This window comes from Rhyacophila brunnea, unplaced genomic scaffold, assembly GCF_057557595.1.
Source record: "Rhyacophila brunnea isolate RB1 unplaced genomic scaffold, BYU_Rbru_1.0 scaffold_16, whole genome shotgun sequence".
NCBI lineage: Eukaryota > Metazoa > Arthropoda > Insecta > Trichoptera > Rhyacophilidae > Rhyacophila > Rhyacophila brunnea.
The window spans coordinates 33,486,856-33,509,063 of record NW_028232816.1 but is presented as its reverse complement, the minus strand read 5'-3'; the positions used below and the strand labels follow the sequence as shown (position 1 = coordinate 33,509,063).

General features: G+C 34.5%; 1 protein-coding gene across 2 annotated transcripts in view; it reads left to right on the top strand.

Annotated features, from left to right (window-relative positions):
* Positions 1 to 1,736: 1,736 nt before the first annotated feature.
* The window catches only part of LOC147074662 (uncharacterized), a 98,094-nt gene continuing 77,622 nt past the window's right edge, over positions 1,737 to 22,208 (top strand). For both annotated transcript variants that reach the window (XM_085943742.1, XM_085943743.1), the window contains exon 1: positions 1,737 to 2,086. In XM_085943742.1, coding sequence (XP_085799868.1) covers positions 1,966 to 2,086 — 121 coding nt within the window. In that variant the 5' untranslated portion in view covers positions 1,737 to 1,965. The remainder of the gene's footprint in view (positions 2,087 to 22,208) is intronic.

Below are 22,208 nucleotides of genomic sequence, written 5' to 3'. Positions count from 1 at the left end.
AGGTACGTAGAGGTCTGTCGCGCTGACACGTTTGAATACACCCATATGAAATTTATTGGTGTTCGATCAACCGCCATAACAATATGTACCTATTAAGCCGTGTCCACATTGGCAACCTCATTAAATGTTACGATAATAATCATAATTTCTTAAGAAATTATAATTATAATGATAACGGCATTACAATTCAACAATGGTTATGTTGTCAGGAATTTATATAAGTACCTACTTCGATTATTTTAATCTAAGTTGTCGATACTTCATGAAAATTCGCCACTGCTCTCAAAAGTTGTATTTCACCGCCCTATTATAGTAGGTGTCGACTGCCGCCCCTACGCAACGCATGGCCTGCCTACCCCCACAGGACATCACTATTTGTAAGTATATTGTTTGTTTTCCGACGAGTACGGAAAATATGGTCCATTATTGTAAATACAGATGTGCAGAGACTATGTTTGAGTAACAGAGTCATTCAGACAACTAAGCATGTTGCATCACACGTAAAGAAAGAAAGTGGTCGATAGGGTAAGGGAGCAACCGTGAATATGTGCCCTAATTAAATATATTAAAACCTTTAAATGAAGATGGGCTGGACAAGTAGTCCGTAGCTGGTAGACGAATGCGATAATCCAGTGGTAACCGAAGGATATATTAAGACGACCCATTATATTCAGGCCGTGACACGAATCTGTAAACTTACTAAAACTGTACTAAAAAAACTAAGCACTAGTTATTGCTCATACTTCGAATGCAATATGGTAAACTGTTTGTAGAAAATGATGACTAATATACTTAACAAATATTTAAATAAATAGTAATAATTTGGACGAAATATGTACTTAATCGAAAATCTTCATTTATTGCGAACAGGTTACCGCATTACATTCGAAGATAACCAATATCTAGCACTACCATCGTATTTCGACATTCAGTGCCACGGCCTAAATTTAGTCGGCCTTGAAGACGACCAAAAGACCGCCCCAAAGTAGTGGCAGCGAAAAACAAAGAATCGAGAAAAGCGGAGAGAACTTGAGGATACCTTCATCCAGCGATTCAAACAGGATGATTGATGAAGTATACGCAATATTTATAAGATTATTAAGATTTTGTACCTACACCGGTGATTGATGGATAAATTAGCTGATTAAGTATGTAGGTAATAAAAATAAAATATTCGAATGCAATAATTAACTTGAGTTGCGTCAATAAAAAATCAATTATGTATTGTTTTATTATTGCTACGCGTAAATAAACATGCCGATCGGCGATCTGTCATAGTGACATTCGTTTTATGTCAGTCAGGTCACAGTTGCTCTCAGTTTTACGAGGCGTGGAGGTATGTGTGTACCTACTATAAAAATAATAATCCTTTCCTTCGCGAAATATGCCGGCGCCGAGCAGCAAAAGGTCGAAAGCGCCGTTTGACAGATCACGAGGTCGGCTTGTCGGACAGGAAAAATTATACTATACATTCATTTCGAATCGCGTGAGTTTTACGTCAAGGGAGGTTTGTCGGCGACAATAATTTAAAAATAATTTCGGAGCAATCCAAATCGTCAGGACGGAAGGTGTATTTTTGGAAACTTGACATTTCAACGTCCACAAACGGCCGCGACAAGCGCCGTCCCGTGGCGCTACAGTCGCCCTTCGAATAGCGTGCGTGCGAGAGAGAGTTCCGACGTTTCACCGTATGCGCGAGCGAGAGAGAAACAGCCGCGCACGCTTCCCGCGCAGCCAGTCGCGCTCCGTTTGTCTCGCAGTCAACTCGCTCGTTTGAGGTGTTCGGTGCATTCACGTCAGATTTGTGTGTATGTCATTAAATTGTCAAATACAAACATTTTAACCAGTTCTCTGTGTTGTCCAGTTGCGCTAGTGACCTGTGACCTTGTGATCACACAACCGCGGTGGTGTGCGTCCCGAATCGTGACTTTGTGAAACGTATGTGTATCGGTGTTTCTCGGTGAGATGCTGCCTCCGGGAGGGGCCGTGGGAACCGGTGCCGAAAGGCGTAGGGATGTTCGTGACATGGCCAGGGAACTTCCTCGTGACGTTCGCTTCGCCCCGAGACCGCCACTCCTGTCCCCAGGTGAGTCTCGCTCGACAATGGAAGCGGCGGGCCGCCATGCCAGATGTCACTTTGACGTACATGTCAAACTGACGTTTAGATGTCAAACATAGTGAATAACTTTGATCTAAACATAGTGCACAATCTATATTGAACGATTTGTTGGATAATTAAAGGCTGCAATGCGTATTTACGGAAGAATTCATCGATGTCGTTATAAAAGTAAAATGGCGCCAACGCTCGCCTCGTGGGTCGCGGCGTGCTTCGTGCCACACCACCATTTTGATATAACGCGTTCTTTACATTTCCTCGACGATTTTGAATTTGTTTTAGTTAGTTATACGACAAATACGTTTCTCCTCATCGCCTCATAATTTCATTGTAGGCAAAACATTATTTTTGCTCTTTTTCGTTTGAAAGATGCGTTATCGATTTTCTATTTTCTTAACGCCGCTACAGTATTAATTTTACCATCACCAGCTTTGCCGTTTACTCAGATTTCAATAACCATTAACATTTTCGACTACATTTATTGTCTTCATCCGACATTCGTTAATTACAAATTGTTGTTGTTTTGGTCTCAACTGTCAAGACCTATTGCGGCTTCATGTTTACTAATTCTTCTGTCACATTTTATCACGTACGCTCGCAGCGCTTGCGAAAGAGACAGATATATGCGACATTTGAAAAGGACGCCAAACGTTTTTTTCCGTTGAAATATGAACATTACGGCAATGATATTACAAAATTAAATGTCCCCATTAATCGCGAAATGTTTATATGCATACCATATTATAATTAATTGTTAATTCTTTATGCATATCATACGAATACCACGGCAGGCGTAAAGTCTATCGGTGGTGAAGTTTGTGCCGCGTTTCCTTCTGTCAGATTCTTTCGGTTGACAGACGCCACAAGATGGCCGCCCGTTACAAACTTCAAAATGCGATTTTGACGTTACGGAAATCAAAATATTGAACACGCTCGTATGACACGAACAGAAATTTCATATTAATGAATTTCACACTAGCAGAAGAATAATAATTTGCATTGTTTTTCCGATTCTAGGTGCATTCAGCGGAAAATATTATTGCTTTGTACAATAATAATATAACAATGTAAATGTTTAACTGCCAACCCAACCTGGGTACAGGCAGTTGAAGTTTCGCGTCGGCCATGCGGTTTTCTTGGGTATACACTAGACATGCATCAATCTAAACCTAAACAATAATATTATCGTAATATTTGCAGTTTGTTATTGTTATTTAATTAACTTATAACATACATATAAATTTATCAACTTTCGTTTTTACCGCGTAAGTAGGCAGGTAGGTATTTAATATGTCAACATTAATTAATTATTGTACGTTCATGACTGCAATTTATTGATAAATATATAGGTAGTAGGTAGGTACATTGCTAATCATTAATTGACTTCTAGGCGCGATTTTACTTTATAATAAATATTTTATTGACTTTAGTAGTGTAGGTAGGTACCTACTTATAATGATAATACGATCTTTTTTAGATTTTCTTTTTAAAACAGCTCATATTCTTAAAATAATTGAAACTAGGTAATTTGAAGTTATTGTTTATTTATATTACTTACAATTTAATTAAATGCTGTGTTGTGGTTCCGAACGCCATTAATTGAACACTGACTAATATTATTTTTCTATTTTGTTGTGAAATTCTTTCACATTTAGAAATATTTTGTCCGTCATAGCCAAAAAGGACTAGATATAGGTAGGTATATTTGTTTATTATTTAAAATCATCTCAGTCACTCTCGCTTCGTTGCTGGGTGAAGACTTCCCCATGCTCTCTCCCGGGTTCTTAGTCTTTCATTGCAATGTACTTCTGCTAAACTCAATAATCTCATCGACCCAGCGGGTTCTTTGTCGCCCTTTAGGTCTTTCACATATTTTGATAATGTGACTTGTCCGGCGATCCTGAGCGTTATGCCCAACATGCATTTCTATAGATATATCGCACTGTATTCGAAATTAGACCGTCAAATATCTTTAACGAGTATCTTTTATGAGGAATATTTTATAAAATATGTATTTTATAAAAAGCAATACAACGACATTATCTTTTATGAAAGATTGGTCTACAAGAGCGGCATGCACAATCTAAGATTTCGATCCTAAGGATAAGTCGCGCAAAGGATGACTTAACTAGAGACTACACTGAGTATAGAGTTAAGGAATCCTTAACCATACTTAGACAACTTTTGTTATGAACACGCCTCTTTCCGTATTACCATTTTACCACTGACAGCTGCTGTCAAAATAAATTCGCGTGCTATAAAACAGTCCATACACTCATATTCATTTAACAATTTATCTCAATATGGATATTGATAGTGTTCATTCGTTTGGCATGTACTTGCAGAATATTATTTTATTTGTATACGCCAGCCCGCAGAAATACAAGATGCCAGATGATAAAATGACACTTGACGCTAGTGTTACCATGTTAAAAAATATCTTGCGGTGCCTGTGGAATCACGTATAATGACTTAGGTATAACGGAAACATAAGAGTATTATAATTAAATATTAATATGTATTTATAGTTATTGCATTTATAAAATGCAGTTGTCATATTTTTGTCATCGTTTAACAATTATAAAATAATTTACCTATAGGAAAGAGAATTTTTAAATATGGTATTATTTTCAATAGAAATAATCTTAACTAAGGCCAATGTTTCTGCATTCCGCTCCAAGTCTACAGAAAGGAATGTGCAATGTTGCCAGACGGCATTTTAAAAATAGAGTAGATTGACAAAAACGTATAAAAATCAACGATTTTACGATTATTTATGTTTAGTGGCATTCAAAACGTGCTATTATTAAGTATAATATACACAAGTGTCTTCAAAAAAATCTAGCAAGTTTATTTACTTATGAAACAAATGCGACCGATAATCCAATTTATAGATCTACTAAAATTTCAGGATACTTGGCAACACTGGGTCCACTGCTGTTTTGACAGCACAATACCAAATGAAAAACGGCAAGAAATTAATAAAATTATTGTTTGTAGAATACGAAAATTATGTAATGCTTTAAAATAATCACCACCTAGATTATGTACCAAAATATAAATAAAAGACTGACAACATAAACGGACAAGCCAATATATTAATATGCATACTAATCATTGGCCATTTTTTAAAACTTAACTTCTACAAAATACTTAGGTACCTATTTTACGCAGTGTGCATAATACTATGCTGTCATAAGATATTATGTTATAATTAATATACCTAAATTTGAAATAGGTAGTAATCCTTGGTAGTATAATACCAGCCTTAGATACCGTTTTTGAACCACTTTTATAATAATATCCATTTACAACTCTTTATATCTGCCCGTGTATACTGGTCATTACGGAGCATTATTGTTAATGCATGTATCAAGTACCTATATTAAATTTATACATGTTTTTTTTTTTAAATCCTATTACTAAATACATGTACTGTATTCCCTGTTATTTCTATCATCAGCTGCGCTTTCAAATTATCTGTTAATGGTTGCTACAGCTAAACTCGTGTATTCTTTGTCTGTTTCTTTCAAAATATCCTTGAAACGTCTCGTGGGATCGACATCTCATCAAAGCGCACCATTTTTTTACCGCGTTAAGGCGAATTCTTTGCCTCAATTTACGATCAAATGTGACTTCAACGCCATCTAAAGGCATCTACAGGCATCTACCATGAATTTCTAAAAATGTGTTACTAAAAACTTTCGTCGATCGCAACCAGATGGCAATAAAATATAAAATAAAATATTGTGTGTCGCCACATATTAAAAATCATAAGTTTGATAAAAATGCATTTAAATTTATTATATATTTACTTACCTATGTAAAAATATTTACAATTAATATTTCCCCATAAAATATTTACAATTCTAACATGTCGATTTGATTTAAAGTGTTTATGATTTTTACATTTTGTTTACCGTAGTTATTTTTACAGTGGCAATACAAGGGTATCCTGTCCAGTCAATGAACCAGATTTTTTTACGTTGTCAATACGAATTAATATAAATATTTTTCTACAGTAAAATTCATTTATAGTAGTAAATGAACATTTAAGTACAAATGTTTATAAGATTGAGTTTAATCTTGTACAATTGACAATTACATCGAATTTCTACTAGAGGTGGAATAAAAGAATGATATGAAATGAATAGCAAAACAAATGCCATTCGAATTATTATTAAACAAAATAAGGAATATACAGTTGTACTTGGTTATTACTAGGAAGGTTGGACCGGCTGAATTTGCTCGTTATAAGCGGTACTCGTTATATCAGAGAATAGGTATTTTTATTGTCGGCGAAAACAACAATTAGACACTTGACTAGTGTCATAAACGTAATCTGTCCCCGGCGGCATCCTGTCCGATCGGATTTTATTGCTTAGGGTTTAAATGTCTTTAAACGATCAACACATTACCAGTATTTTAGCTCGGTATATCCGATAAGTATCTCGTTATAACAGTGAATAAAAATGTATGGAGAAAATCATATACCAAATGTCAACGACTGTTTCCTCATTACATCCGAGATCTCGCTATGTCCGAGATTGTAATAACCGAGTTCGACTGTAGTTATAATTATGACAATGTCGATATTATATAGACATCCCAATTCATTTCGTTTCAACCATGTCCGATCCTAATGGGTTTATATGGGCCTCCACAGAGTGGACGGTTTGTATTAACTAACTAACTATATCTGAGATAAGAATAAAGTAAGACACGCAACGAATTGAATAAAAAAGAAGTTGGAGGTAAGAAAAAACGTAAATAAACATGCGAACAAATCTTGATAAGCAAACCCAAGGACAAAATAAGTGACAAATTAAAAAAAAAATTGTAAAACGTAAGAAAAAAATTTTGAATTTGAAGTAAGTGCACCACTGATTACATAATATTCTAAGAAAAAGACAGAACGTTCTTTCTTTGAAAAAATCTAATGTCGATTTTAAAGAACAGTGCAAGATAAAATAAAAGATAGTTTTATTTATTTTACCTATAAATGTGTAAGTGAAATGGATTTGGAGATATAAAAAGAAACCTTATTGGCCCAGTGATTTCTAGGTAATTCCCTGAAGATCTCGAATAAATAATTAAAAATTATCAACACCTATACCATATTCCTAGGTATCTACTATGATTGAAAAGTAGATCTTAATTTTTTGTATTTATGATTGCTTCATAAAAAAACAATATTTACGACTTTATGATGTAGCAGATAAATGAGCAACTAAATAGTGATCCAAATATTATGAAAAGTTGAACTATCAAAGCATCACGGCATAAAATTAGTAATTCCACGGTTATACACAATTTATTGTACCTACCTATTGTTATAATTTTCTTAGTTCATTTAATCGTTTTTAATTTAATTTATTTTCAAATTCACCTCTTATGTGTTCATTCACTGAATTGTTTACCCTATATTTTATGGAGAATAATAATAACTTCTATTTTCTACATACTAAATTATCAACCTCCACTTTTTGACAGGACGGCATACAGTTATATAGGCACGTAGATAATAATTTTAAGGCCGTAGACAGGAATGAACGTTTGATGGCCCAAATATAGTACAATAGTATGTATGTAATTAAAGTTAGGGTACAAGTCGGTTATCCTGGATACAGCGGCAAAGACATTTTGAAAATAGCCTATATACTGGATTATTTGTTAGGATTACCTAATCTAACTTAAACTAACCCAAACTAACAAATAATCCAGTATATCGGCTATTTTCAAAATGTGTTTGCCGCTGTATCCAGGATAAACATATAGAACAAAAGTTAGTGAAGTGGAAGTTTGTCGAGGCTGTTTTGATCGGGTTAATTTGTCTTTGAATAATATTGTGACTAGAAATTTTAACAATTCTTATTATTTTTAACATTGTATATTGTTCATAATTTTCGCGACTACCACGTGAATAGACGATTTTTTTTTACTTATAACATTTTAAACACTTAACATAAATATGGATAAATTGTACAGTTACTAGACAAAGATTAAATTTGATGTGTGTCAGAAGTATCTTAGGCATTTTCGCTCGTATGCTTTCTTTATATTATTATGAAACTATATTTATTTTAAAATCGCTTTATAAAAGGTAGGTACGTCAAAACAGTAATAAATATCTGAAATAATTACACAACACTATTTCAGAAAGTGGAGGTTGATATATGTAGTCCATTGACATATGCTCCAATATCGCAAACAAAAATTATTGACAGCAAAATTAACACAGTTTTTGTCTTCGTACCTGGCGAACCTTTATTTTCAATGTATGTGTGTGTGTATGTATTTTTTAATCTATGCAAGACTGTTTCAAAAATAGTTCGATTTATTTCCGCGTTAGCAGCATATGTCGATAAAGTCTTGTCAAATATTCATTTTATTTACAATCGATTCGTTAATATACAAAAATACAAGATTAAATTTAAATAACTAGCCTAAAAATTAATAAATAATATTTTTAATAGAAACGCTAAGCGTTTTTTGCGATAAATTATGTCTGAACCGAGACGTTTCGATTTTAATTGCATGCTTTCTAACCTCTAAATCGATGTTTTTTAAATTTGAAAAAAAAGATATAAGGATATAATAAATTCCAATTAACGTTTAGCGTTTCCCTAGGTAATAGATTTACGTACATTTTTATCGTAATTTTGATAATAAATCTTATGTCATTCATTCTTACCACCCGATAGAAATGTACCGAATTTGACACGTATTTTTGGTATATAGAACTCCACGATACATCTTAATTTTTTATTTTATTTTTCTCATTACTTTTGAATATATATTTACCGATTAATAAACTTTTCTAGCTATTTTTCGATAACAACTTTACATAGAGACATCACCTTAATCGTCGGTATCTCTACATCTAGGTATCATCGTATATCGACACAACACCATCTCGCGATTCAACAACATAGTAAACTGCATTTTTTGCTGCCTAATTATTTATTGTTCTGTGATATTAATTCTTTCGTTGTTTCGGGTTTATGCGCTAAATTGAATTCAACGATTATACATACTTATATTATACATTTTTATCTATCTTGATTAACAGTGAGGGTAACTTATAAATCGAAATTACAAGAAGAATTGCGCTAAATAACAAATGTCGCGTTGGTCCAAGGCGATACTTTTATACTCGGACTAGTTTTCATATCTTTATTTAATTTCGGCTTAAGCGTTGGACTATAACGCCGAGGGTCCCAGGTTCGAATCGTGGGTCTGGCAAATACACATTGTTTTTCAATTTGTGTGTGAGTCAGGGTATGGACTTAATAGTTCGAGCTAGTGGCTGACATCCATTTCTTGTAAAAACTAAATAAATCTGTTAATACAAACCTCTACTCTGTGGAGGCCCATATGATCCTATTAGGATCGGACATGGTCGAAAAAAATGGCTCGGAAACTTGGTGCATAAACTAAGAACATTGAAATGCTGAGCCTATTTGCTGCACGATTTCTTCGGACCCATTAATGGCACAACCAGGGTGGGGACGGATATACAAATTCAAATTCGGCCTTCGATAGCTGGGCCATGTGGACGCATGACAAAGAAACTGACATTCCGGTAACCGGATGGCAAACGAAGAACCTTGTACAAGATGGAGGGATAGTGTCGAATTGGATTTAATGGCCTTGGGTGCCTGAACTTGATGGAAGCGGCTTTAGACAGACCTAGACTCATTTATACGTGTGGCGCCAGGAAGAAGAATGTGATGCTACCAAATAAGTTTGTCAACCGCGCACTAGCCAGCATTATGAAATATCGCGTCTGTTAATCAACTATGTTGGTTGGTAATCTTATTTGGCATAAGTTACATGCTGCTACATGGTGGAAGTTATGTTAACAGATTTTTTATGACAATGGTCCTTGTTTTGGACCAAACACGTTGAAAAATCAATGTCAATGAAAATCATGAAATTTTTGTCAAACTAATTGAACATTTGATATAGGCAGGTTTACTAGGTTTTTCGTATCTACACGTTCTCGTGTTTTTATTATGATATTGGACAAATCAAGACTACTTATTGCCGAATAATTGGCAATTGCGAATAGTTTTTACTAGGTAGTATGGTGGACGCATGTGTATATTATTCACTATTCGCCAATATTGCGGAAGTATATTAGTTTCTCCGTATTTTTTATACTATCAATTTGTAAAACAGCATCTTGGCAGAATTACAGACGTTGACCTAAAATCTCAATTAGGTACCTATTTTAATATTCTGAAACTTATTAACTAATTATCGGAATTTTAAAATATGTATAATCATTTATGCATGTCATTGGTAAGGCATCTCACCTCTTTCATATAATTTATTATTAATATATTACGTCTCTCGGCTAAGTCAACACACTAATGGACTCTCAATACACCACACCTGCTCTAATGAGGTGTCAAATGGAAATTCGTGATCCCTCCGACCTCCGCTGCTTGGATAGCTCGCTGTCATGTCACCAATACTTGTATCCAACTACTACGTGGGATATGATCAGATGGAACCCAATCTATTTCTTTGTCCTCTGAAAAATTGATAAAATTTAAAATTAATAAAAAATGCACTAATATGTGTAAAGTGTTCGTAGGATAATAAGTGTATTGAATTAATTATTCTACTCCAATGCTTGCGTGTTTGAGCTCTATTTTTATGTAGCTGTAATTATATTATATTTACATTAAACTGCGAATGGCTTTTTCATCCACTCTCAAGGTAGGTACAAATCGAGAGATTTAATAATTTCAGAATTATATAAATGTCACAATATCGTATGTTGAGCCAACACAGATGTAACCCGGAAAGAAGCAGCCTCGTCTATGACGTTGGCATATTTACATTGGATTCAAAAAATCGCGGATAAATTGTTTTAGGTAGAATGGGGGGTTTCCTTTTGGGCTGGCATATCGGTTATCACCATAGGAATCTAGTATATTTTTAAAAATCATGTGATCGAAATAGTTATTGATTTGAATGAGCGCAATTTGTATGGTTCCATAAAATTTGCTAGACAAGGGTCCTTTGCACATACTGTGGTCGCCGTAATTAATAATTAATACCCCAAAGAGCCCCTGATGATGTTTTAAAAGCCTATTGCAAACATTTGCCTTGCCGGGGCAATCTTGTAAAAGCATAACGGAGTGAAATGAAAAACTGTTGGGAAATTTGCAGATAAGCGCCGACTTGTAAACGGTTTTTCCTCTCTAATGTCCGCCATTTGTCACTGCAGGCAATATTTTATTTTCGTGAGGGTCCCGTTTACCGAAACGCCGCAAACTTTTATGTTCCATCGGCACGCGATCCACGGGACGGATTCTTTACTCCGAACACACCCGCGCGTATAGCCCAGAATCATTATTCATTAAACATTAGGCAACCCCAGGCCCGGATAGGTTTGCTTAAAAATTATCCTTCACCATATTATAAAACAATTACTTGGGTACTTACCGTTCTGTAATATCTATTTATAGTGTCTATTTATTTGTTGTGTTATATTATAATGTGTTATTTCACCAGACACCCCCAATGCTAATGGGACTCCACTACCATCGACGGAACCACAGCTGATGGAGTACAAAGCGAGATGAGGCAGCATTCAGTGGTCACGATTCCCTCTTTTATATTTTGTTCATTATAATAATCTATGGACTAGATATTAAACAGGCAATTGTACCACTTATTTCTCCAGAAGTCGCTGTAATCACGATGAGAAGAATAACACTGTTTCAATATAATAAAAGTGATTTAATACCTCAGTTCAGTATGTACCTACAATCATTCCAAGGATTTGTGATAAGTGTTTGGTAATTAATGGCCCTGTCCTGAATCCCGGCTGAAGCATAGTCTGGACGCAAAATGTTCCGGAATTTTAGAACAGTGCGATTGGGTATCCAGAGTATATATTTATAGTATTAGAGCGGGCCGGCCGTCTACTTCTAAAAGTCACAAACCGCCATTGAAATATTTTTTTAACAAACGTCAGTGGGTGCTGTGTCGTTTGGGGCCCTCCAATAAGTAAACGTTCTAATGCCTTCTTATCGCCGATAGCAATTTAATTTGACCCCTTTGATAACTCTGGAGTTATCGTTACCCCCATTTCAGACGGGACACCGGTGTCGCGCTCGTGTATAATAAGGAGGCCTTTGTATTCGAATAAAGGGGCCTTTGTATTATGTTTATGAACGCCCAGCGCTAATGAGTCAACGCATAATTTCGCGATATAAATTAGAACATACAACTGGCTGCGGTCATAAAAACATGTGTATCGGCGGCTTGAGAATGTAGCGGCCGACGGAAAAGTGTACCATACACGCTTTGACTCATTAGCTCGGGGCGATCATAAACATAATACAAAGACCCTTTTATTCGAATACAAAGGTCTTCTTATTATATACGAGCGCGACACCGGTGTCCCGTCTGAAACGGGCCTTAACCCGACGTGTGGCTGTTGGTTATAGGTACTCAGGCAGATTTCATCGATTTCGGTCACTCGATTTCGATTCGCGGTGTTTCGAGATGTGATCCGTTAGGACACTTTCAAGATTGAGACACGACACTGGGCGCGCTTCGGCTATCGAAAACGCGACGTCGGTCATTCGCGCTGCGCTACGTAATATGAAACTAACCGGAAATAAACAAATTACTGCGACCGCCGTCCGCTACAATAACCCAATTGGCGTCTTCCTCTCTTTCCTTGTCATGTCCTTTGATAGGTAGCGTTTCTAGTTTCTTTTTTCATCTTATTACTTAATGTTATGTATGTATACCAGTAGCGAAGGGTGGAGGTAGGCTGTTAACATCCGCCATAAATAGTGCACATATAACTTTGTTAGTCATACATATTTATTTTTATTGAACTAAGACTACACTTTACAGATGGTATTGGTTAGTTTTTTTAAATCAATTAAACCCTGCATAAACCAAACCATAATAGTTTTGGTATATTTTGGGCGATACGACAAAATTGTCCACATTTTTTCATTCATACTTATTGGTTTTCGTTGGATTAGGAATAGATATTATCTACACAATATATTGTTGGTTATTTTTTAAAATTTTGACTATTTATTATGGCTTGGTTTCGCAGGGTTTAACTGAATTTTAAAAACTTATTAACACCATCTGTAAACAATTGTAGTCTTAGTTCAATGAAAACAAATACGTACCTATAACTGACAAAGTTTAGTATGCACTATTTAAATCGGATCTTAACAGCCTACAATTTACCCGCTGTTTCATAAATAATTAATTATCGAAATTACAGTTTGTATTTAAAAACAAAAATCGAACTATCATTCATATTTTGCAGTGCGCGCTGTTGAAAATGCCTTGATATTCGAGACATTATTTGTATGTATACAACCGTTTCAATATTTATTGTATTCAATTTAAATAGTACCCTTAAATCTTATAATTGTACACCGTTAATGTTCTTTACCCTGATGCTAGGTGTTTCTCAATAAAATTGTAGTTAGGTACATATTATACGCGGTGCTGTCTGTTAATTTTTCGACAGGCCAGTTTTAAATATACGACCTTGGCCATTGGACGAGGGAAAGTTTCTACGCCGGCAGTATTAAATAAGTTAATACTTACTACAAGAATTACCACTCGGTACTGTAATGAAATAATTGAGCTATCCAATCGTCTGGAAACAGACTCACGCGCCTATAGATAGCTTTATATTGTTCAGTGTTGAACATTGTTTGTAGGTAAGTAGGTATATGTATGGAAATAATTAATCACCTGTCTTTTAAAACTCCCGACAGGTAAAGACTAAATTATCCTTATAAATTATGTGTTATTTTGTGAATTTCTTTGATACCTATCACAGAAATATGTTACTTATTAATTACTTTGTGGTTTGGTATCACTTCGACCGAATTACGACACATTTAATACATTGTATTACTTTCATTTTCGTTAAAGCTTCACTCTTTGATTTGTTTACTCGTATTTCCAAGTATAGCGAACGTGGTATGTTATATTTATTTTAGTACGAAAGGAGATAGGTTCGTATTCGAGAATCCCAGCGAATTGCTCAGTTACTGTAGAGTACAGCTACTTCTGCACGATTATTGGCAATATAAAACTGTGCAAAGGAGATTAGTCAACATCCTTCAGAATCGTTTACTTCCGGTCAATCCGTGCAGTGAAAATAATGTGATATCCTCGCAGAAAATGCGCATGCGCCGGACGCCACCTGACGCGCTTTCCCGCGCTGTCAGCGTGACAGCGGCGTCGGCGGCGATCGACTCGTGACCTTCCGTCCGTCGCTTTTTGCGCGCCATTTTCCGGCGTCCGCCGTCTCTGCGTTCGCAATAACTTTTTATTGTGGGCAATCGCCGCAGTTTTTTTCGCGCGTCCTTGAATTTTCGCACCTATCCGGCCGGAATATTAGCTTGCCTACCAACATAGAAGCCGGTCTAACCCAACTAGGATAACAATTCGCAGCGACTTCACTTTCGCTAGACATACTATACCAGGGTTTGCGAACTTTTTTTACGTACGCGTGCCAAAATTTCCCTAATATTATTTTTCTACTGTCTGACGTGCCGAGCATTTTTTCATGGGGAAAAATAATTTTTATTTAGAAATTCTATTTTTCACCGCTTTTCTAGCTGAAGGCATATCTTTTATTCTTTGAATGTTTTTCCTTGTTTTCAAAAATTTCAAAGAGATCGTGGAAGCAATGAACCACGCTTCTTTCATATATTCCCCCATCATTGCACGGTTTTTCATTTTTAGCGATTGTGTTTGAGGCAATATAACAACCAGCTTTTTATTTTTTTGAACGATTGCCGATAAATTTAATCAGGTTTGTTTGTTGAATATTTTTATTTTTGATTCCCCGATTGGTCTCAAGCATTGTAAATCGATCTAAATCAGAGTGTCGCGACGCAGCTTCCCCGTCAACTGGTTAGGTCAGTGCGATAATATGTGACGCAGAAAGTCTAAGGGCTGACCTATGAAATTATATATTTACATTAAACTTAATGCTTATTCTTGAAGAGTTGCTATTTTTTATACAATGCAATTTGTCATTTATGCATGAATTTCGTCGTTTCCGTTTGCGCATTGTTGCGATTGGTAAATAGGTATTGGTAAAAATACTATTAAAAACTGAAGAAAATTTGCATGGCTATGTCGTCATTATTCTTAAATATTATATAATTATAGGGTACTTACATTTATTTGTAAAACTTTGAAGTTTTTTTCAATTATTGTAGATATTTTTCTCTCTCTTCAACATCAACATTCTCGTGCCATGCAAAATCATCTCGCGTGCCATAGGTTCGCCATCACTTACTATACGATGTACGTACCTAATAAAATAATGCTGCTCACAAGTTACACGCAGTTACTTGCAATGACTAATTCATAGATTTTGTTGTATACTAAATGTCTATAAGTACTTTAATTGAGGCGCCGAGTGCCAAAGGAGCTCAAGCGCCAACTTTACGATTTTTGACATTTGAATGTAGGTTTTTTTCTATAAATCGATATGTATCATGCCACAAAGTCTTATCGCTCAAATAATTATAGATATTTTACAATAGAGATTTATTTTCTGTGGCATAATTGTTTTGGTCGTTATGTCGGCACGCCATAGAAGCTTATCCGCCATTATTCTATGGAGAGCGCGAGACCAAAACAGCTGTCAGATTTGTCTTATTGAATATACGTTCTCAACAGTGAAGAAAACTAAAAATGAGCTCAAGAAGGATTAGAAAAATAATTCCGATGTGTGTTAAACCTGTAAACGAGGAAAATCACAGTACGTTTAACATGTTTTATCCGTTTTTCTTTCACATACGCTGTTGCTTAAAATATTTTAGATTACTTTTGAAATATGGTTATTAACGTAATTTTAGTAATTATGTCCACTAAACTTTTACTTCCATGAAGGAAAATAACTCTTATTTCTAATTTCATCTTATTTTATATCCAATTACGATTGATATACACTAAAAAAAGTATTTAAAAAATCACCCGAATCCTTGAGAAAAAATGATGATGTTAAATTTGAATAATGATTTTGTTATTTTAGCCAGTTTGTAGTAACGATTTGATTTAGTATTATTAATAATATTGGGTATATAGACGGTTATTACAAAAAAAAATAATCCAAAGGCTTTGAAATCATCGCTGTAATGGCAAAAACGTATTTAATATTATAAGGCAAATTTTATGCCAAACAAACTCATGTAACAATCATAACAAGTTTGACCATTTTTTCAGTATTTATTTGGCATAATAAAATTTGTTTATATCAAAATGTTTTTTTATTGCTATCCAAACCCTTACATTAAAACATTTTTTTAAATGATTTATTTTTTTAAACTAATGCGATTATTTGAGTTTTAAAATGTTAATGCCACAGAAGCTTATGCAACAAAAAAATGTATCAAGTGCCACCTTTTTTCATTTTTCTTTATGCCAAAGGAGCTCAAACACCATTTTTTTTGGAATCCAATAGATATTTTTCATTAAATATTATTGCAAATAATACTTTGATTTTTTTTAAATTTGCTTTGCTTAAAAATATTGGTCCATTTCATCATTCAAGTTTAAAATTAAAAAAATAAATTCACTGAAAACTTGTCGGCCATTTTGTAGCACTTTTGTTAAATGGTGCTTGAGCTCCTTTGGCGCTCGGCGCCTCAATTAGTATAATAATTATTGTCATGAATTCGTGTTAGGTATATAATTACCATGAACCCAGTAATGCACAGCCCCTTCACCGGTTGGGCAAATTTATCAATGTTCTAATTATTGTTTGCGAAACGCGCAGGACACGCGTAGAAAATTATACGTATTATTGGCGAAGGGTGACTGTTGAAAGAAGGTAGGCTGTGGTGAATGGGTGAAAATAAGTCCTTGGATATATTTGCCAGACTTCGATGTTATTTTATCTGCAGTATTTTACTGAACATAAAATAATATTTTTTATAAAAGATATTTTCAAAAAAAAAGTGATACCCAAACGGCAATCGAACTTGTGCTAATATCATCAAACTCCATACAACAACAAAAAAAAACTTTGGAATATTCCAAGCATGTATTTGCATATTATGTTGTAGAAGATTCGATATACTTCTACAGTATATCTGTGTGTAAATCCTAAATTCAATTAAATTATAATACTTGCCCGATGGAGTTGGTATTTTTTAGTTTTGAAATGTTTTTAGGTCATTAAAATTTATTTTTCTTATTAAGGTAGTATGGAATCTTCGCCACTCTCCCAAGTTACGTATTGTGATTTTTATTAATATGTGGGTACTTAACAGGTACTGCGGCCATATTACATTTGACTGAGAATGCTTTCTAGGAGGTATACATTATGGATTGACTGAAAACCTAAGTATTTATAACAGTATAAGACGTAGAGTAGTGTCATTTATGCCGCACGCGCACACGTCCACAACATGACATGACAACCACATCAAATTCTTATATGTTCAGGTTGTCTCTTTAAAAAACACGTGACATATTCAATGTCAATGGGGATCTCTTACAGTAATTTGCATCCCGCGTTTTCACACACATAAATGTATTTATATTAATGACGCCTGACTAAAATATTTACCAACTAAATTGTCGTTAGTGATCTTCCCAAAATTCACATAATAAATTATCATTTTCTTGGGACGTTTCGATGCGTTTCGCGTCTACGGTGACTTCATTCAATTTTTCGTGTCAACCAAATTAATTCAAACGCTCGACCGGCGGAATATTTGAGTTAATTTTATAGCGCCATTTGTCACACGCTTGAAAAAATATTCCGTTCTTGAATAATATTGTCTCTCACGAAAATAATATATTTCTCGACCGTCCGAATATTATATTACAACTGTCGTGCGTTAGCCAAAATTTTGTGAATGGTATTCATCCTCTTTTATCCCTTGCAGTTTAGTATTACATATAAAAAAAAATAACCAGGACTGGATTTAACCATTTGGGAGCTCTTACACGCATAACCGATGTACTACCTAAAATGGCACGACACCCTCCATTTCATTCTTATTATTTTTTAAATGCACATTACTTACGTGTCCGGAAACTTGTACATATGCAGTTCGCCGTATCACACTTCACCGTGAAATGTCTTTGGGTCGTATAGTACTGACATAAAATTCATGTCTAAATATAACACGGTTCTTGTCGGTTTACACTTTTACAGGAAGCCAGCAGCAAACGAATTTTGAAAATAGCCGATATACCTACATACTGGATTATTTGTTAGGTTAGATTAGGTTTTCATTCTTGAATTTATGAATTTTGCCAAAATCAGTTATGAAAATTTAATTAATGTTCATATTGAATCTAATAAAATTGGAGACCGTATAGTATACGGTCATCTCTTTCCGATAATAAAGCTCACCGCGAATTGTACCACGGTAAAATGTTTTACGTACAAATTACATGTAATCCATTACTTAGCCTTTAAGTGCATGACGGTAAACTCTTTAATGTACATATTACTTTCCTAATCGATTCCATTTAATGTTTAATATTATTATATATTAGCAGTGGCGCCTGTGAATAAAATCTATAACTATTTTGTCAGCAAACTTTGTCCACTGAAGAGAACTGCATTTTTTTAAATAACGAATATAAATACCATAACTAAATTAGACAATTTTCTCAGTCACTTCCACGTCAAAAACTCTCATATCAGTAGGGCCCGGATTTATATGCTAGTGCATGTTTTGTTAGGGTGTATGCACAGCTATGAGAGTTGCACAGAAATCTGTTTTGAAAGACACAGAATCCAAAAATAAAATTTTATTGTGCATATAAATGCATATTTGAAACGTTAGAGCATATTTCACAAATAAATGCATATTTTAGAGCTTTTGAATTTATAATTATAGTTTTTTATCGAAATATAACTAAGTTAGGAAGGTAGATAGTTTAGATGCACTTGCATTTTTAATGCCATCTCCGAGTTGTGGATTTATCAGAAAAAGCAAAGTCAACTCGGACACTTTTATTTAAAGTTTGCCCAATCACCTCTGTGGACGCTGAGAGGTCGTTTTCCGCATATAAAGAAAATACTGACAGATACATATGCGGAAAAATTTAATGCTAGAGCATAATATTGAATGAAATGTATTTTTTTTCGGGCAAAAAACAGAAAATAGTTCCTATTTATTTAGGAATGGTTAAGTGTGTCGTTTTGTTTTTTAAGTTATGTTTGGTTTACATTTCATTTATTATTCAATTATTTGTACTTGTGAAAAAACTATTTTGAAAATTGTAATTGATTAACTTTATATCCATTGTTTGTGTTTTTTTGTTCTGATATCGTATTGAAAAATTATTAACTACTTAATTTATTAACTATTAACGATTTTTTGTCAGTAATATTGGGTAAATTTTTAACTGCATATTTCTTCGGTTTTGGTGCATATTTTATTGATTTTAAGCGCATACGTGCATGCATATAATCATGTTTTTTGTTGCATATAAATCCGCTCCCTACATATCAGATTGAATTATATCGTTTCCTCAATAGCTCATTGCCTATTACAAACTGTACGTTTAGTTTAGGGAGTGTCGTTGGTTCCTTATTTTATCAAAGTAAATTAACTTCGTATGCTGCAGTTGTACTAAAAATGATATTACCCATCATCCCAAAATAACAATACATCGGCCTCCATTGCGCCATTTCATAATCGCGATGATGCACTATCATACTGCATACTCTCACGGCATGGTGCGAACGAGCCAATTTTGGCGGATACTTAACCGAACCTTTGGACGGTGGCTTAGTGACTGCCGTGATGCCTATCGATTAGCATAATTTCGCCGGTCGATTAGCATTCTGTCCGTTTTTCCCCATTCATAATAAATTCGACTCTCGTTTTGCACTTTGGTACTTTGCATTCGAAACGCGCCGGCATACAATGTGAAGTGTTTTATTTGCATAACATTAATATTGTATTTCGAAGAGTCGATGCTGCTTTGAAATATTGGTTTAATTCTGCTCTAGGCCTGTCGAAATTGCCTGATAACGAAGATTCTATTCTGGGTGATTATTTAAACTAAATCCTACCGTCTTTCTTGGAAACATCTTTTTTTAATCACCAATAACGTATTTAAATAATAACTTTATTATTATCATTATACCATGTACGATACTAATAAGATCACAGAGTGGAGGTGTGTATCAATAGATTTTTGTTTGTATGAGAAATTAATGTTGGCCACCTGCTCAACCTATTAGCTATTACCAACAATAATGTGTATTTGCCAGTTCCAGGATCCGAACTCCAGTACCCACGATAGTATAATCTGACGCGTACGCCGCCCGGCCATCGTGCGCGTCAAATAATATATAGCAATTGATAGTAGATATTTATAGTATAAAAAATATTTAATTTTCTTACCACTGACGGCATCTGTCTACGTATAAATTTAGTGTCGTCTTTCTTACTTAGACGGATGTATCCTATCGTATAAAACTATAAACATAAACAAATACTATGAAAGGTCTAGCGAGGTAGGCTCCGACGAATTTGGAGACGTCTACATACACATTAATGTTTTGTAAAAAAAAACGCACACAACGTCATATTATCACGTGTCCTGATGCTGTTTGTATTTTAGCCTATCGTTTTACCAGAAATATTAGTTGTCAGTTGCGAGGTTGCAGAAGTAATTACTCTTCGGCTTGAAAAAGATCAGGTAATCCACGGCCCTTCCTTGTATCTCATGTCTCATGCTCTCTTTGCTTTTAACTCTATTTTATTCTATTCTATTCAGCAATCCTTTTATTTTGTGATTATGACGACAATGATCACAATTACAAAATATTTATATATCAACAGTTTTAACTTTGTGAAGTTTGATCTTTTTACAGCGATGTAATTTTTGATACTTCTTTTGGCGCGTTTAGGAAAACAGATCAGAGTGTATATTTGGCGTGTAACGAAGTTGCGCGCGCCGATGCAACACATAATTTATTATTATGATTATATTCATTTCGGTCTCAGGGGTACACGCGCGTGCGCATAGTGTCTTTTAGTTAGTCGTTCAATGCAACCAAGTAAACAGCACGTGTTATAAAAATAACCAATATTGTGTCATAATAAATATATATGTTTATAAACAAATTTCTGGAGAATAACAATCTACAGTGTTAATTTATATACATAAAACTTTATATTGGAGTGTATATTTATTTTTCATTGTCAAGATTGTGTACCTATCAAGATTTGAGGCTATTATTAATGAGTAAAATTATATATCAATAAATAAATAAATTTTGTGAAAGTTGAGTTGGTAAATAATTCAAAAATATATTAAAATTTGATTTTTTTTATTAATTCATCATGGGCTCTTCTGAATCGATTATAACTGCTGTATGGCAAAGATGAGTTTTGGTCCAACACAATAATTACGATTATCATGTGCTATATAAGACACAGATGAATCGCGTACGTTTTCATCAACCTAAACCACTGTAATATTAATAGACTCAGGTAACGGCTTATTTTGTTTTGTTACGCCAAAGAAGTATAACTTCTAACGCGCGTACGTAAGTACGCATCGATTTTTTTTATACAGTTACCTTATTTTCTACCTTACTTTATGCGGCGCGGATTTCGTACTTTGTGGTATAATGGATAGCATACTTGACTAATGAGGCCGTGAATGTTTAGCGCATGTTTGATTCGCGGTTGTGCATCGCCAATTTTAGCAAAATATCTAACAAAGTAAAATATAATACTTTATGTTCAGTAAATTGTATGAGTTACTTCCCGAAGATAAAACAATATTATAAAACTACATTTCCCTTAAGTCCTTCGACTTTTTCAGTTACCTACTACAGGCCATCCTCCTTCAATAGGCACCCTTCGTCCCTGCCTGACAATTAATAAGTACATACTGAAATGTAAAATTAAAATTCGCAGGAAGTTATAGTATATTGTCACATCGATGCGGTATATGACTGAATATGAGTGATATTACGTATGAGAGTGGCGATCGATCTAAACACACTGTCAACATGACCGTTATTGAATAAAAAATCGTAGTCCCGTTTACTTGAGTAAATAATATAATATGT